General features: G+C 36.6%; 1 protein-coding gene across 1 annotated transcript; it reads left to right on the top strand.

Annotated features, from left to right (window-relative positions):
• Nucleotides 1-8314: 8314 nt before the first annotated feature.
• Nucleotides 8315-18900, top strand: LOC132140110 (NACHT, LRR and PYD domains-containing protein 3-like). Its single transcript, XM_059548940.1, has 6 exons — nucleotides 8315-8673; nucleotides 11213-13171; nucleotides 14990-15163; nucleotides 15619-15783; nucleotides 16095-16141; nucleotides 17970-18900. Exons 1-6 carry the CDS (start codon nucleotides 8525-8527, stop codon nucleotides 18518-18520), a joined length of 3045 nt encoding a protein of 1014 aa, XP_059404923.1. The 5' UTR covers nucleotides 8315-8524; the 3' UTR covers nucleotides 18521-18900.

An 18900-nucleotide genomic window follows, 5' to 3' on the forward strand; every position in this document is an offset into this window, starting at 1 on the left:
GTATGAAGAATTTCAGTCAGGTTTCAGGCCCCACCATAGCACAGAAACTGCACTTGTTAAAATTACAAATGACCTGCTTCTTGCGTCAGATCAAGGCTGCATCTCATTTCTAGTCTTACTTGATCTTAGTGCTGCGTTCGACACCATAGATCATGACATACTCATAGATCGATTACAAAACTATACAGGTATTCAAGGGCAGGCTCTAAGATGGTTTAGATCCTACCTGTCCGATCGCTACCATTTTGTTTACTTAAATGGGGTGTCATCTCATTTATCATCAGTAAAATATGGAGTGCCACAAGGATCCGTCCTAGATCCCCTTCTATTTTCAATATACATGTTGCCCCTTAGTAATATTATTAGAAAATACGGAATTAGCTTCCACTGTTATGCTGATGATACTCAGCTATATATCTCAACGAGACCAGATGAAACTTCCCAATTATCTAAGCTAACAGAGTGTGTTAAAAATGTAAAAGATTGGATGACCAATAATTTTGAATTGAATTTAAAAATCCAATTAAATTCGAATAAGACAGAGATATTAATTATTGGACCAAAAAACACCACACAGAATCTTGTAGATTACAATCTGCAACTAGACGGATGTACTGTTACTTCCTCTACAGTCAGAAATCTGGGTGTTATATTAGACAGCAATTTGTCTTTTGAAAATCATATTTCCATTGTTACAAAAACTGCATTCTTCCATCTTAGAAACATTGCCAAGCTACGAAACATGTTATCTGTTTCTGATGCAGAAAAGCTAGTTCATGCATTCATGACCTCTAGACTGGACTATTGTAATGCACTTCTAGGTGGTTGTCCTGCTTCGTCAATAAACAAGCTACAGGTCGTCCAAAATACAGCAGCTAGAGTTCTTACGAGGTCAAGAAAATATGATCATATTACCCCAATTTTACAGTCTCTGCACTGGCTACCTATTAAGTTCCGTATCAGTTACAAATTATCATTACTTACCTATAAGGCCCTAAATGGTTTAGCTCCTGCGTACCTAACTAGCCTTCTACCACGCTACAACCCATCACGCACCCTAAGGTCACAAAACGCTGGACTTTTGGTAGTTCCTAGGATAGCAAAGTCCACTAAAGGAGGTAGAGCTTTTTCACATTTGGCTCCCAAACTCTGGAATAGCCTTCCTGATAATGTTCGGGGTTCAGACACACTCTCTCTGTTTAAATCTAGATTAAAAACGCATCTCTTTCGCCAAGCATTCGAATAATGTATCTCTTAAATTGTGAGTGTAGTTGCATCTGCATTTTTATTCTTTAGCTTGGGTTAAACTAATTTTACTTTGTTGGATCAGCAGCTATGCTAATGATGTCTCTATTTTGTTTCTATGTTTTGCCACGGGATTTACATCCCGTGGTAACTAGGATTTACACAAGCTCCAGTCTGGATCCAGAACACCTGGATATTGTAAAAAGCGCTATACAAATAAACTTGAATTGAATTGATGTATAGATTTTTAGATATTACATTTATTCTTAATTTTTTTTGTTTTGTTTACATTTTCAAATAGCTTCAAATTTTTGTTGACTTTTTTTTTTTTTTTTACTCAGTTTTAGAAAACAGTAACACTGTATCAAATATCTTATTTAAGTAGCTAAAAACTACTCATTATGTGAACAGGAAGACTCCGGCTCAACCTCAGGAGAACCAGCAGACCACATCAGTCCAGATCCAGCCCCGCAGACCCTACAGTCCTGCAGCAGACAGGAAGTGGAGACGCTCACACAGGAAGAAGCCGTGGCCAGAGAGTCGGAGGACGAGGGGAAGTTGATCCGGGGCCGGACTCCTGCTAAGAGACGAGGACGAGCAGGAAGACGACGCTGAGACATACAGAGCTGGATCAGCCTCAGAGGACCCTAGTGAAAGCACCCGCCGTAGACCGTGTGTGTTCAGACGGGAGGGTGACACACACTCACGCCTCTAGCCCTGTTTGCACAGTAGGAATGATGGGATACGCCGCCGGAGCACAACATCAACACGTCCAGCTCAGATTTCAGCCCAAAACCAACAAGATGTGTCATAAACATTAAATTATTAAATCCTTAAATAGACCTAAAATAGCTCTTTTTGGCATTATAATACAGATATATAGATCTATATAGAGTGATATTATATATATACTTATATATAGTTATATAGATATATTTTTACATTTATTATTTTATATATGTAATTATTTAATTATAATTCATTTGAAATATAATTACATATATAAAATAATGCATGTAAATAAGTATAATAAATTATAATGACACATTATTTTATATATGTAATTTTATGTACATTTTTTATATGCATAATTATATATATATATATGCTGAAAAATTTGCTTTAAAATAAAATTAGGATTTAAAGGATTGAAATATTTAATTTATATTTGTCTATCTATAAAAACATTTTAAAAAATTATATATGTAATATATTTTTTACATGCATAATTATGATTAGAATTGTATATGTAATAGATAATAATTTTTAAGATCTCAAAGATTTAATTATCAATTATCATTTAAATATGTTTTAAATGATTATTGCACAAATCCTCCACCATTCTCACTTACTGTAATGTAAAAAAATTATAATATATTATATAAAAAATATAATTATATATTTGAAAGTGTTTGTGTGTGCATCACAGTAAATCACAGTTCAGAAAGTATTGATGGAACCTAAATATGCTTTATTTTTGTGTGAAACTTCTTTGTATTTGGGCGTGAGATGTGAGCTGGACGTGGTTTTGTGAGATCATTGTTTCTTGCTGGTGTTTAATCCTGCTGTTCATGGCTCAGAGCAGCGCTGCTTATAATGGCATTAGTTCTGGATCCTGTTTTTGATTTCTAATGTATTATTTTGTTGTACACTGGAATATCGGCAGAAATCTGTGCACTGAACGACTCGATCAGAACCAGCTCCAGAAATGCGCTTCATCATGCATCTGTTCATGATGAAACGTGAGCAGGTCGTGTGTGATCTTCAAACTGTTTGTTGCTGCTGCTGAGACTTCATTCGACGACTTTAATAATGCTGGAAATGACTCAAACGTTTCACACTGGTTCCCAGTAGACAGGTTAGCAAGACCGGCTAAGACTAGCAAACCATGTCAGGCCGGTTTACGATGATGGACTGTTTCTGAGATGTGATCCTGGACTCTGATGATGTCTGAAAGAGCAACACTTGGTTTAAGGCAAGCTGATGACAGAGTGTTTTATAGCTGCTGAACTTCATGGGTTTTCAATGTTTACTGCATTTGGCAAAAAATTTTTAATTTCTATTAAAATATTTGATGATTGTGAGAGTTTTTGAGTTATTTATGAACTATATGACTTGGCAGAAAAACTTATTTAAAATAGTTTTTACTTAGTATTTATATTTACTAGTTTTATTAGTATTATTTTGCTGCTAGTTATTACAATATTTTGGATTTATATTAATTTTTTAACATATATTTTTGTTTTCTGTTTTCGTTTTATGAAAAAAAAACATTAAATGACGAAATAAATACATGAAATTATATAGTAACATACTTAACATAAATTATACATAATTACTAATAAAAAACAATTTGTATTATAATTAAATATTGATCATTTAAAAAAAAAAATATATATATATATATATATTCGTAAGTCAATTAATAAATATAATGAATACAAACATTTCTAAATATTTATATAAAATAGTTATAATTAATATATTATAATAATTATAAATAATTTATATTGTTTTGATTATTAATAAATATACATTATTTTAAATATAATTTAATTATGTAAAATAGTTTTTAATACAATTGGTAAATAACATTTGTATCGAATTTTATTTTTATAATTAATTACAATTTATTCAAGTAGTGGCATCAAATCATTATTACATCAAACATGTAATATATAAGTGTGTGTGTGTGTGTGTGTATGTGTGAGTGTGTGAGTGTGTGTGTGTGTGTGAGTGTGAGTGTGTGTGTGTGAGTGTGTGTGTGTGTGTGTGTCTGTGTGTGTGTGTGTGTGTGTGTGTGTGTGTGTCTGTGTGTGTGTGAGTGTGAGTGTGTGTGTGTGTGTGTGTGTGAGTGTGAGTGTGTGTGTGTGTGTGTGTGTGTGAGTGTGTGTGTGTGTGTGTGTGTGTGTGTGTGTGTGTCTGTGTGTGTGTGTGTGTGTGTGTGATGACAATTCAGCACATTTCCTATTATATATTTTATTACATTTTTATGAGTCACTTCTCAAAATAATTTAATTAAATAAAATGATGTTGCAGTAGACAGAAATTATTAAAAACCACCATTGATAATAGAATTAGAAACTCTATTCCATTAAACTTGATTCACCCGGATATTTTACAGTAATGACAATGTAAAACTAGTTAATAGTTAGAGTTAGTTAATATATATGGTTCTTTCTGAAACGTCATATTGAAGTAAAACTAATGGCATCTTTAAGACTATGTTGCAATTTCAATTTAACACTCAGAAACTCATACCATTTTTTAGGTGTATATGCTATCATAACAAGATATTACAAACAGGTTTTTGATTCGTTGCCCTGCAAAAGCCTCACAAATCTTCTGGTATTGCACCAGACATCTCGTTGCACATTCAGATGAGTTTTGTTCTGCGTCACATGAACGCTCTTCTGTCTCTGCACTGCTGTCTAGACTTCGGCTGACGGTGAGTGTGTCTTTTATCGCTTATTGTGGTATGTTAGTGTTTGCATGTACACACTAGCTGATAAGAAGCGCGTGCGCGGTGTGTTCGGCTTCTTCAAACAAACGCAGCTCCTTTTCAACCGCTTTGTGTTTCCGCAGCCTGAAGGTAAAGTGGTACGAATTTAAGAATGAACCGCTCGTTTCCAGACATTACTAAACTCATGATGACTTTCGTTAACTTTACAATTAGTAAATCCACCTCAACAGCGAATTAGCCTACTCTTCAACAGCGATGCCATAGAAATAAACACAGATCGAAAACGAAAGTTCAACCAGAAAAAGAAAGATGGCTGCGCACTTGTTTCTCTGACTGATCTGACGCTCTAAACGATAGAAAGATGAGAGAATAAACGCCAGGTAATGCTTTTACCTCTTCATCTCATAAATCCTACCGTGTGTCAGTTGTCAGAGTCACTTTGACTATCTAAAGTCTGGGTATTGTGCACGGGACAAATGCATTCATAATTTTGAGTTTAATTTTTTTCCTTTTTATTAGAAATATTTCCAAACGTGTTAACTATAACTGGGAATATAAATTGCTATTTGATCAATAAATGGAGATGGGAAAGGTAGACTAATAGTGTAATTAACTACACATAAAAACCCAACTTTTTACTTAAGTACCAGGGCCCTTATTCATAAAGATCCTAAGAATCCTCTCAGAAAACTCTTAATTTAGCTTAGAAACTTTTATGTAGGAGTCACAATTCTAAGAATTTTCTTACAATTTTGTCACTAGGAGATACTTTTTGCATTAAGATTCTTTAGGAATACGGGCCCAGATTTGGGTGTCATGCCATAAAATATTTTCATTACGGCTGACTTTGTATTTATTGTGAATTTAATAACAGTATTGTAAGTTACTAATTATAACGCTTTCATTTTACAGAGAGCAAAGAACATTTTCGTAATTAAAGAACATTTTGCGGGTGTGTGTGCACTTGAATGGGTTAAATGCAGTTACAAAGTTGGTAACGAGTTACAAAGTTGGTATAGCCTAGTTATCACAACATTTTCAATCGCAAACGTTAATTTATTAAAACGTCTCGCTACCGAACTACCTACAGTAGCTTAATTTGTGAAGGACGAAGAGAAAGCACCCATTTGGTAAATGAGCCAGTGAGAAATAATAACTTTTAAGTAGGGTCCGGTGCCTTTTCGATACTTTTAGAATGGTACTGGCGTCTAAACGGTACCTGAACCGATACTTTAAAAAAAAAAAAGAAACACAAAAATACTATGGATAACATTAAAGAACATTACAAATATTTAAAATAAATCCATTGCTTTCACCTTGGATGCTCTAATTTCCCAAGCTTCCCTTAATCTAAGGCTAATAAATGTATTTCACAATCTTTGTCATTATTTAATACAAAACCACACATAATGTTTCTACCGTATCTCTGTCACTCACTCTGATATTTAGTTAAGATGAGTGCTGTCTGTCACTGTCTTTAATCAGTTCTGTGAATTACTGTATACTCATTCTTTATAAAGTAGCAACAATGTCTTTTTTTAAAATACAGTACTGTGCAAAAGTCTTAGGCACATTAGTATTTTCTCCGTCACTACAGTCACTCTCCATTTTAGCGACTCTGACAGCAGCTGTCAATCAACCCGTCACTGCGGTCTCAGGTTCACGCCCCACCCGCTCAGCCCCGCCCTCGGTTCGTCCCCTCTATCTCCGCTGTGCTCTGCCCACTTTTTAGCATTTTTCAAATATTGCCAGTGGGTGGAGTCAGGCTCTGACCAGGGGTTTAGTTACCCTTTAAGTAATGTAACGAAGTATTTGTACCTCATTACTTGACACCTCTGATTACTCAGGTAGAATTATAGATACTAGGGTTTAAAAAGACTTTTGTAGAAGTTGAAGTATCAACTCAAGCTTTTTACTCAAGTAAAAGTGTAAAAGTACTGGTTTCAACACTACGTAAAGTATAGTAAAAGTAATGTAATGTAAGTGTAGCCAATGATAATCTCTTTCTGGGGTGTGCCTTATTTTACATGGCCTATAAAGATAGCCTTAGGTATGGTAGTAAGGTGCGTCTCATCGTCACGGGTGACGTCATTTATTTCCGGTGTGTCGCGGGAGTGTTTGTTTGGTAAGGAGCTGCAGTCGCGGCTGTATTTCTGAACGTTTGAGTTGAACTGGATTTTATGTACTTATTTGGCTCGTGTATCTTCCTAGTGTGGACTGAGGAAGCCTGCGGTACAACGCATGTGATACCCGATTGATTTTACGTACTGGAGTTTAGATGCCCTGTGCATTGCAAGCAGTTTAAACCGGTAGGTTGTTATTTGTTGTTTGTTGCACTAAGGGTCGGGATTGACCACTTTAAATTTGTATTTATCTTTCTAGTTTGCAGACTGAGGGTGAACATTGTAGTGGGTTTCTCGTCGGGGCTTTTGTGACTGTTATACCACTGTGTTGTTCAGTAGTGTTGCATATGGTCACGTTACCGACTCTCGTCTCGCGGTGCTTTGCTGGCTCGACTGCAGGAATGGATGCATAATCTACCGCGAACGGCATTCACGTGCTGCTGTGGTATTGTTTATTTCTGTTTGTGTATTTTGATTCGCATATTTAAATACATTTATTAATGGTGCCCAAATAAAAACTAATTTTGTATTTCATCTGTCTCTGGTCTTATCTCAGCCGCAACCGAACCTGTGTGCTTTACAGTTAGTCTTATCAGGCGATTCCCCGGTAAATTTGCCTCTGGGGTGGCGTAGTCGGGTATCTTAGAAGGCCAGAGTTTAGGTCTGCCTTCTGGGGGTGAGGCAACTCTCTCTCCCTGGTGTGAACTTTCATATTTATGCCCATTGCAAAACGAACTCGCCGCTACATAAGGAAAAAAAATGACATTAAGAACAAAAGCTTAGGCCGTGCCATGGGCCTATTGTGCACTACCCCACCTCCTAAAAAAACTTTTTTCTAAAGGTCATCGAGCATAATGACTGTAATGTTATATTAAAATATTCGTTGAAAATTTTGGGATGCACTAGGCTACCTGTTTCAGCCGAATACACGGCGCCCGCTGCAAACGCAGATTTGAATGTAGCAGCTAATGATGTGCTGCACTGAATGATCTAATCACACCAGTGTGATTGTGTCAAATATAAATATTATTCTGCTATTTTTTTTTGTCATATTTTTTTCAAAATGCACTGGCTTAGAAATCTTAGGGGGCACGTTCCTCCTCACTTTGAATGGACATGACGCCTCTGTGCATGTGTTTTTTAAATGTTTTATTTATGTATTTTATTTTTACTTTGACAGACAAAATGTTACATTTGGCTGGACTGGTGCATTTTTAACAAAAATGTTTTATTTAAAGGGATAGTTCACTCAAATGAAAATTACCCCATGATTTACTTACCCTCAAGGCGTCCTAGGTGTGTATGACTTTCTTCATTCAAACCCTAGCCCTCCAAGCTTTATAATGGCAGTGATTTTTCAATAGTCCAAAAGGAGTCCAATAAAGCACGTCCATCCATCATAAAAAGTGTCCCACATGGCTTTGGGGGTAAATAAAAGCCTCTTGTAGCAAATCAATGTGTTTTTATATTATAATAATTTATAAACGGTAATCTCTAGCTTCTGCTAAATGCTGTACACACAATAGAATTCCATCGGATGACGTAGGAAGTAGTATAAGATCCTGTGAGAATATGCTAGTCTCAGAAAGCGACTAGCTCTGGATGTCAGTTGTGCTTTATATGTAGTACCTGTCCCATATTTTAGATGCATTGACATGCCAAAGAGAGAGAAGAGGAGTGCACTGCCTCTAAAATGAGCAGCTGTGAGGAGAGAGAGGAGGAGGATGCTGTTCAGACCCAGACAGTACCATCTCCAGACTCTAGCTGTGTGTCTATGAAGAGTGACGCCTCCATGGCCAAACCTCCTGGCTTTAGTGATGGAGGGGGAGTCTCTAATTCTAGGTAAGATATGTATTTATCCAAAAGCAATCACTGCATGATAAAACTGAAATACCCCTATAATTCAAGTTATGAAAGCAAAAATAGCCCAGTATGGTTTTTGATATTTATATTTATAAGATACAATGTAGAACACAAGCAAGAATACTGTTTAATTGATAGACCAAAATGTTTTATTCAGATCTCCCTTCAATAATTTTTTGGGGTGTTATTGCTAAGTCATGTTTATGGCTGATCTACCTATAATTTCCGTTAGTATATATAATATTTGATCAGAAATAAGCTTTATTTCATATTAATATTTCCAGACACCACACTCAGACGGCAGCATCTCTTGGTTCTAGCTGTGTCTCTATGAAGAGTGACTGCTCCATGGCCAAACCTCCTGGCTTTAGTGATGGAGCACAATTCTCTAATTCGAGGTAAGATATTTATTTTTTTATCCTGGTGCTTTCCCTTCATATTAACAAAATCCGCCTTCACATTAGGGGCGTGTGATATTTATCGTCAACCATAATATCATAATTGTTGTTTTAACGATGTGCCAGATCACTTTATATTTCCAGACACCACACCAGACACGTTTCTAGCTGTGTGTCTATGAAGAGTGACGGCTCCATGGCCAAACCTCCTGGCTTTAGTGATGGAGTAGGAGTCTCGAATTCTAGGTAAGATAAGGGGTGTGAATATAATAAAATAGTATTGGCAATAATAATGGCACAGTTTTCTGTGATTGTCTTTTTAATAATAATAAAAGACTGTATTTGAATAATAATATTGTTTTGTAATAATAGTAATAATAATCACTATAATGGCACAGTTTTCTGTGATTAATCATTAATTAATCAATTAATTGTGATAATCAGGACTAAACAAAATGAAGATAGCTGCTTTATTTTCCACTTTAGGCAAAATAAAAGCCATTTAGTTGATTTAATTTATTTTATTAATTTGGGGTGTGTTTCATATGGTAGAGGATTATGGCCAAGCAATAAAATAAAATAAAACCTTCTAAAGTCATTATAATGTGAGATTAAACTCGTAAATGTCAAGAAAAATGTTGAAATAAAATTTTAAGACTTAGAGAATAAAGTCATTGGGTCTCATTCATGAAACACGAGCAGAACTAATTTTTGTGTAAATCGTGTGTAAAGTGGTTCTGGCGTAAATTTTCAGATTCATTAAAATGTTCGTATTTTCCAAATGTTAGTTGGTACGAAAGAAATCTTCACCTGCTCCCAGCCACGCGCAAATAGTGCGTCTAACATCCAAACGTTTTGCTCATTAACAAGGCTGCATTTTAATTCACCTTGATCGTGTACATATTTACACAGCATTTTGAAAAAATATTATATATAATTACGTTTTTTCTTTTTACTTTTATTATGAGAGCCAGCAATGGCATCTGCAAACAGAACACTAAGATCAAATAATTAATTGTTTTCAATAGGGCTGGGCAAACTAATTTCTAATTTCGACTTTCGAAGTGAACTAATTCGTTTTTTGCAGTCAAGCTTCATGTCGAACCATTTTCTTTTCACTTCTGGGACTGTTCGATTAACAGATGAAACTCCATTAACAGCATCTGTAATATGCTGCCAAGCTTCCTTTTTTTTCGGACCTGATACTCCACTATGTACGCTTGAAAATAAAATGTGGTGTTTTGAATGAACTTTATGAAATGTATGGTAATTGAGAATGAGGATGCACGCGTGTCCCATTTACGACTGATTGGAATTCATTAACACACACACATTTCACTATCACATCTGACGTTTACGAAGTATTTGTGAATCAGGAGAAGAGTTTTCGGGAAGGTCTCTTTACGCGCAAATCACTCATATATTTACTCATATATTTACGAATGTTTCATGAATGAGATCTATTGTGTTGTGAGATTTAAACTCGTTAAATTTCGAGAAAAAAGTCGAAATAAAATGTTGAGAATAAACTCATTAAATTACAAGAAGAAAAATCATTGTGTTTTGAAAAAAAGTCGTTACATTTCGAGAAAAATTCTACATAAAATGTTGAGAATAAACTCATTATATTATGAGAAAGAAGTTGTTTGGAGAAAAAAAAATGTATTATGAGAAAAAAATCTAAATAAAATGTTGAGAATAAACTCATTAAATAACAAGAAAAAACTTATGTTTCGAGAAATAAAGGAAGAAGACCAAGTTCAGCAAAAGTCGGATTTGATCGACCGCATCGTATGCTTCATTCAAGAGCATCACTCCCTATGACCTGCTCCACTGTAGACACTGATAAACAATGAGACGAAATGAACATTATACCAGTGTGTTTATTTTCTCAGCATTTTATTTAGACTTTATTCTCGTAATTTGTTTAGTTTATCCTGAACAATTTATTTCTACCTTTTTTTCTCGAAATGTAACAAGTTTTTTCAAGAAACACCACAACTTTTTTCTTGTAATTTATTTAATTCTCAACATTTTATGTCAACATCTTGAAATTTAACAAGTTTAAACTCACATTATAATGCCTTTAATCTCTAGATGTTTTTTTTTCCTGCTCACAGCTCCACTGAGAGGAATCTCAGAGCTGTGAAGTCCTGTCTGACTTGCGCTGCGTTCTACTCCGAGAACCACATCAGACAGCACTATGCAGAACCAGCCCTGTACACACAGGTGGAGGAGACTGGAGACCTGGAGCAGGATTCACACCAACTAGTGGATGATGTCTTGCAGAGAGTCAAAGAGAAACACAAAACCATCATGAAAGGGAAGTATGAGAGCTTATTTGAAGGAATCAAGCTACAAGAGAATGAAACCCTCCTGAACAGCATCTACACACAGCTCTACATCATAGAGGGAGAGAGAGAAGGAGTGAATGAAGAGCATGAAGTTTTACAGATGGAGAAAACGCCCAGAATACAACAATTACAAGACACTCCGATCAACTGTAATGACATTTTTGACCCCTTACCTGAACCAGGCTATAAGAATAATAAAATAATGAGGAAAGACCAAATCAAGACTGTTCTTACTAAAGGCATCGCTGGAATCGGAAAAACCGTCTCTGTGCAGAAGTTTATTCTGGACTGGGCTGAGGGAAAAGCCAATCAGGATGTAGATTTCATGTTTGTGCTTCCATTTCGAGAGCTGAACTTGTTTAAAGATAATCAGTACAGTCTTCACAGACTTCTGCTGGACTTTCATCCTGGACTTCAAGATCTGGTCCCAAATGTATATGATTTATGTAAAGTTGTGTTAGTTTTTGATGGTCTGGATGAAAGCAAAATTAAACTTGAGTGGTCAGACAGTGAGAAAGTTTGTGATGTGACTGAGACTTCACCATTGGGTGTGTTGATGTCAAACCTCATTAAAGGGGATTTGCTTCCATCTGCACTCATCTGGATCACCTCCAGACCAGCAGCAGCCAATCAGATCCCCTCCAAATACATCAACCGGCTGACAGAAATTCAGGGATTCAATGACCCTCAGAAGGAGGAGTATTTCAGGAAGAGAATCAGTGACCAGCATCAAGCCAGCAGAATCATCTCACACATTAAAGCAGCAAGAAGCCTCCACATCATGTGTTACATACCAGTCTTCTGTTGGATCTCAGCCACTGTGCTCCAAAACATCATGAAACGAGATAACTGTGCAGAAGTCCCCAAAACTCTGACTGAAATGTACATACACTTCTTGATTATTCAGACAAATATAAGAAATCAGAAATATGATGAGAGAGATGAGAGAGATCCACAGAAACTCCTGCAGTCAAACAGGGGAGTGATTGTGAAACTTGCTGAACTGGCTTTCAAACAGCTGATGCGTGGAAATATCATGTTCTATGAGGAGGACCTTAGAGAGTGTGGCATAGAGGTCACTGAGGCCTCTGTTTATTCTGGGATTTGCACTGAGATCTTTAAAGAAGAATATGTGATTAATCAGAGGAAAGTCTACTGCTTCATACACCTGAGTTTTCAGGAGTTTCTTGCAGCATTTTATGTCTTTTACTCCTATGTAAATACCACTTCTGATGCCTTGAAAGTTTTTGATTTACTTCATAATTTGCATAAAGGAGTACTGGATAAAGCTCTTAAGAATGAGAATGGACGCATGGATCTTTTCCTCCGGTTCCTGCTGGGCATCTCACTTGAGTCCAATCAGAGACTGTTACATGGGCTACTGACACACACAGAAAACAGTTCAGAGAGCATCAATCAAACCATAAAGTACGTCAAGGACAAAATCAAAGAATGGAAAAATACTCTTTCTGCTGAAAGATCAATCAATCTGTTCCTCTGTCTGCTTGAAATGAACGACCAGACTCTGCAAAGAGAAATCCTGGAGTTTCTGAAATCAGACAAACACTCAGAAAAAGAACTGTCTGCTGCGCACTGCTCAGCCATAGCCTACATACTTCAGATATCAGAGGAGGCACTGGATGAGCTGGACCTTAAAAAATACAACACATCAGAGGAAGGTAGAAGGAGACTGATACCAGCTGTGAGAAACTGCAGAAAAGCTGTGTAAGTACAAACTTCTAAGAGAGTCAAATTCTGTGGTCTCAACTAGGGATGTCCCGATCAGGTTTTTTTGTTTTTGTCCCCGAGTCCGAGTCATTTGATTTTGAGTATCTGCCGATACCGAGTCCCGATCCGATACTTCTATAATACATAAAAAAAGAATAAAGAAGAGCGAAAAAACAGATCCAGGATGTTCAATAAATTACATTTTGAAATATATTCAAATATAAAACAGCTATTTTAAATAGGCTAGTAAAAATATTTCAAAATCTTACTGTTTTGCTGTACTTTGGATCAAATAAATGCAGGCTTGGTGAATAGAAGGGACTTCTTAAAAAAAAAAAAAAAAAAAAACCTTAACAAGCTTACTGTTCAAAAACTTCTGACTGGTAGTATAGGCAACTTTATTTTTTCTCTAATTTCTAGCTTTTAATTGGCTTAGAAATCTACAAATGCTGGACAATAACAAATAATAATGATTTGTTTATATACTACAAACACTGTTTATCACATAATAATGCAGAATAGTTTCTATACTGTAATAAATACTATGTCAATCAGCAGTGCATTGTTCATACTTTATTTATCACCTGCTGGAGATGACTTGAAGAACAATTTATTGTCGTGATCGTATATTAATGTCTTCGTGTTTGCATAAGTTTCTGTTTTCCTGTGCGCACCACAGCATAGCTGGACGCTTTTGTCCATATTAGGAGTTTCCTGATATCAGCGCGAGAGCGCGCTCCGGCTTCGAGTATGAATGAAACACACACTGCATGAGAGTTTAGCGCTCTGTGATGTTCATCTCGCTGTATCCTGAGTCCGAATGAAATATCAGGTCATGCGCAAACTATCATGTCTCTTTGAGTTTGAATCTATATTTATTCACACCAGCTCTTGAAAACAAAGTGATGTCATGCTGCACATGCGCTGTTTCTGTGTGGAGTCAAAAGGGTCTAACTCTGTACCACCGCATAACAAAAGATGTGTTAAAAATTAATGAGTGTATATATATATATATATATATATATATCCGAGTCCTGATCGGGAGGTAACGTCCGATTCCGATCGAGTCTGAAACCACGCGATCGGGCCCGATTTCTGATCACGTGATCGGATCTGGACATCCCTAGTCTCAACGCAATAAATGATGTTACACTTGAGTCCTGAGATATTATATTGCTTAAAACAAATTTTGGTGTAAGAAGCTTGCCTTTTATAGCATGAGTGCTGTATAACAGTAAGTAAGGTAAGTTAACCCTTTAGGACCTGAAGCTAAAATATGTTGTTTTTACATATTTTATTTTTTGGACTGTAAAATTCTAAAACAATATGCTATCTTCAAATGCAATGTGTTATTACTTTTTTTTTTTTAAATAAGCTTTCAGTAAATTACAGTTATTGACCATTACTGTGTGTTGAGAGTTGGTAAATAAGAGTTAAAAAAGAAATGAATAGATTATACAGTTTTTTTATTTAGTAAAAAAATCATAAAGCACATGAACGAAAGCACATACACACATGCACACTTATAAATTCACTCATATAAATGCTGCAAATACTTACACACACAGCAAATGCCAAGATGTCAGTTTGACAAGTCTGGCTTCCTCCTCCCATACCATATGAAAAATCATCACAATCGCCACCTCTGCTGTATTCTCAATCTTTGGCATGTTTTTGTTTGTTTTTGAAAATATTTTTTGCACTTTCTAACTTTCTAGGCTTTCTAACCTCAGGTTCACTAAAGACGAGTCATGCTGATCCCAGTAGACCCATTTGACCAGTAAATCAATGAAAAATGCTTTTTCTGTCTCTCAGTCTTGCAGACTGCAATATCACTGATCAGTCCTGTGAAACTGTGGCCTCGGCTCTACAATTATCAGACTCTCCCCTGAGAGAGCTGGACCTGAGTAACAATGACCTGCAGGATTCAGGAGTGAAGCTGCTCTCTACTGGACTAAAGAGTCCAAACTGTCGACTGCAGATACTGAGGTATTTAGAAATGTTTTGATTGAATGTCGATTAAAATAAAACATGAAGTTAAAATATATAGTCCAATGATTGTTCTCTAATTAAGTCCTGTTTTTAAATGTGTACTGTTATTATAACTATTATCTATTCCCTTTCAGTTCATTCCCCACACAGTACTAATTGTGAGCTGTCACATCTCAAATCAGCTACATGTTTCTAGCAGTTGTTGCAAATATTTGTTTTTATAAATATAGAATTTACTCTCGTGTAAAAATTTAATGTTGTTTTAATGTGTTGTACTTTCTATTTGAATAATAAACTCCTCGCAAACGGGAGAAGATTAGAAATTCTTAATATGAAATCTGATGAAAGACACTGTTCATAACCATATAATACTGATGAAACCACACATCGACTAGATTTAGCAATTTACCCAGTGTTCTAATAAAAAAACTACTCGCTGTCTGTTTTTAAAGATTGTCTGGCTGTATGGTGACACAGGAAGGCTGTTCATATCTGGCTACGGCTCTGAGTTCTAACCCCTCACACCTGAGAGAGCTGGATTTGAGCTACAATTACCCAGGAGATTCTGGAGTGAAGGTGCTCTCTGAGAGCCTGAGCCATTCAAACTGCAAACTCAAGTATGTACTTGAGATAATCAAGTATTTAGCATAGCAGTGATGTTATGTTCTTTGTAAATTAAGTTATGAAAAATAAATTAACTATTTTTATTATTACAAATGAAACCATCTAAAATATACCTAAAGTAAAAAAAATCAGATTTAGCTAACTTACGGAAACAAAGTATGCACAGCTAGGTCATGACTACCACTTGTCACAGTTGTTTTTATATTGGAACATTTTCTTAACCAACTGAAAAAACGTCTTGAACTGATGTCAAAATTCAAATGTTTGTAACAAATGTAATATTTTGTGTTTGTGTTCTTTGTAGTTTGGACCATGGAGGACATTTCAGAATCACACCAGGACTACACAAATGTAGGTCAAAGTCACCTTTATTTATATAGCGCTTTAAACATTACGTCAAAATACATTGCGTCAAAGCAACTGAACAACATTCATTAGGAAAACAGTGTCAATAATGCAAAAATGATTGTTAAAGGCAGTTCATCATTGAATTCAGTGATGTCATCTGTGTTAAATTAAATAGTGTCTGTGCATTTATTTGCAATCAAGTCAACGATATCGCTGTAGATGAAGTGTCCCCAACTAAGCAAGCCAGAGGCGACAGCGGCAAGGAACCGAAACTCCATCGGTGACAGAATGGAGAAAAAAACCTTGGGAGAAACCAGGCTCAGTTGGGGGGTCAGTTCTCCTCTGACCAGACGAAACCAGTAGTTCAATTCCAGGCTGCAGCAAAGTCAGATTGTGCAGAAGAATCATCTGTTTCCTGTGGTCTTGTCCTGGTGCTCCTCTGAGACAAGGTCTTTACAGGGGATCTGTATCTGGGGCTCTAGTTGTCCTGGTCTCCGCTGTCTTTCAGGGATGTAGAGGTCCTTTCTAGGTGCTGATCCAGCATCTGGTCTGGATACGTACTGGATCCGGGTGACTGCAGTGACCCTCTGATCTGGACACAGACTGGATCTGGTGGCTACGGTGACCTCGGAATAAGAGAGAAACAGACTAATATTAGCGTAGATGCCATTCTTCTAATGATGTAGCAAGTACATAGGGTGTTATGGGAAGTGTTCCCGGTTCCGGTTTACCTAATTAATGCAGCCTAAAAATCCTTTAACGGATTTGGATATTAAAAGCATATTAGTATGTTAAGTGTAAGCCAGGTTAAAGAGATGGGTCTTTAATCTAGATTTAAACTGCAAGAGTGTGTCTGCCTCCCGAACAATGTTAGGTAGGTTATTCCAGAGTTTGGGCGCCAAATAGGAAAAGGATCTGCCGCCCGCAGTTGATTTTGATATTCTAGGTATTATCAAATTGCCTGAGTTTTGAGAACGTAGCGGACATAGAGGATTATAATGTAAAAGGAGCTCATTCAAATACTGAGGTGCTAAACCATTCAGGGCTTTATAGGTAATAAGCAATATTTTAAAATCTATACGATGCTTGATAGGGAGCCAGTGCAGGTTTGGTCATCTTGTTGTTTTACACACACACACACACACACACACTCACACTCACTCACTCACTCACTCACTCACTCTCTCTCTCACACACACACACACGCTAGGGGTGGGAGAAAAAATCGGTTCTCCGATGCACCGAGATTCTCTCTTCAACGATTCTGAATAGATTCTAGACATTTCAGATAGATTCTGAACTTGTTTATTTTTCCCGCATATGGCACGTGTGCGCGCTAGAGACGCGGTGGGCTTAATTGCACAGAATTTGCACTGTGAGACACATGCACATTGCTTGACAGTCTGTGCTTCCACCCGCCATGTTTTACTTTAGATATGCTGTCTTTTTGCCGTGTGGAATGCAGTACTATTAGACACACGAGACTTTCATGTGCGCTTTGTGTTTATTGGTTATTGTTTATTGTTTCTGTTGCGGTTAAATGCACTTGCATTTTCAAATACTTTTATATGAAATTCATTGGAATTGGATCGTGACTCCCAGAGACGGAATCAGATGCATGAAGTGCCTGAAGATTCCCACCCCTAATAGAGGTACAGGTTGTATGACAATATTGTGATGCATCTATGCATCGTTAATCATAATCAAATCGAATCTTGAGCCATAGATTCCCACCCCTAACACACACACTCACTCACTCTCTCTCTCACACACATACACAAGGTTGTCATGACTATAAGAAAAAAAATTAAATCTCTTTCCTTGTGTGCAGATACCTGTAATCTCACACTTGACATAAACACTGCAAACAACCATCTCTCTCTGTCTGCGGGGAACAGAAAGGTGACACGAGTGGAAGAGGAGCTGCCTTATCCAGATCATCCAGAGAGATTTGACTGCTTTGAACAAGTTTTGTGCAGGGAGAGTCTGTCTAAACGCCATTACTGGGAGGCTGAATGGAGTGTGAGGGGAGCTGGATTGTCAGTGACCTATAAGGGAATCCAAAGAACAGGAAGTGACTGTAGGTTTGGGCTCAATGAAATGTCCTGGAGTCTCATCTGCTTTGATAACAAATACTCTGCCTGGCACAGCAATAATAGAACCAACTTACCTGCCCCTTCTCCCCCCTCTAATAGAGTAGGAGTTTATCTGGACTGGCCAGCCGGCAAGCTGTCCTTCTACAGTGTGTCTGACACACACACACTTATTCACTTACACACATACCACAGCACATTTATCGAGCCCCTCTATGCTGGATTTAGGCTTTATCCAGATTCTTCAGTTTCACTGTATAAAAATGAAGAGCTTCGTAATATAACCTAAAGTCTATATAGTACATGCTCCCCTACTAACCAAAAACAAAAATAGAATGAATTGGAAATGTATGGATACAAACAGTGTTGTTAGTCTCCCTGCTTGCTGAAAATACCAACTTCAAACCTCAAAACTAGTCCAACTGAAGAAATCTCACAATAATGATTCTGATGGTATTATTGATTGTTACAAATTGTGTTGATTTGATTGCTTCTTTTGTTCTCATTTGTAAGTTGCTTTGCATAAAAATGTACTAAATGTGAATCTAAATGAAAAGTCAAGAAAAGATGCTCAGAAAAGTCAAGATAAATGATAAAAGCATAGTCAATCAATACATGTTATTAAGTCTTGATATGATAATTTGTTGCCTTGGAGCCCTCAGTCTTTTA

The sequence above is a fragment of the Carassius carassius genome, chromosome 4 (genome assembly GCF_963082965.1).
Source record: "Carassius carassius chromosome 4, fCarCar2.1, whole genome shotgun sequence".
Classification (NCBI taxonomy): domain Eukaryota; kingdom Metazoa; phylum Chordata; class Actinopteri; order Cypriniformes; family Cyprinidae; genus Carassius; species Carassius carassius.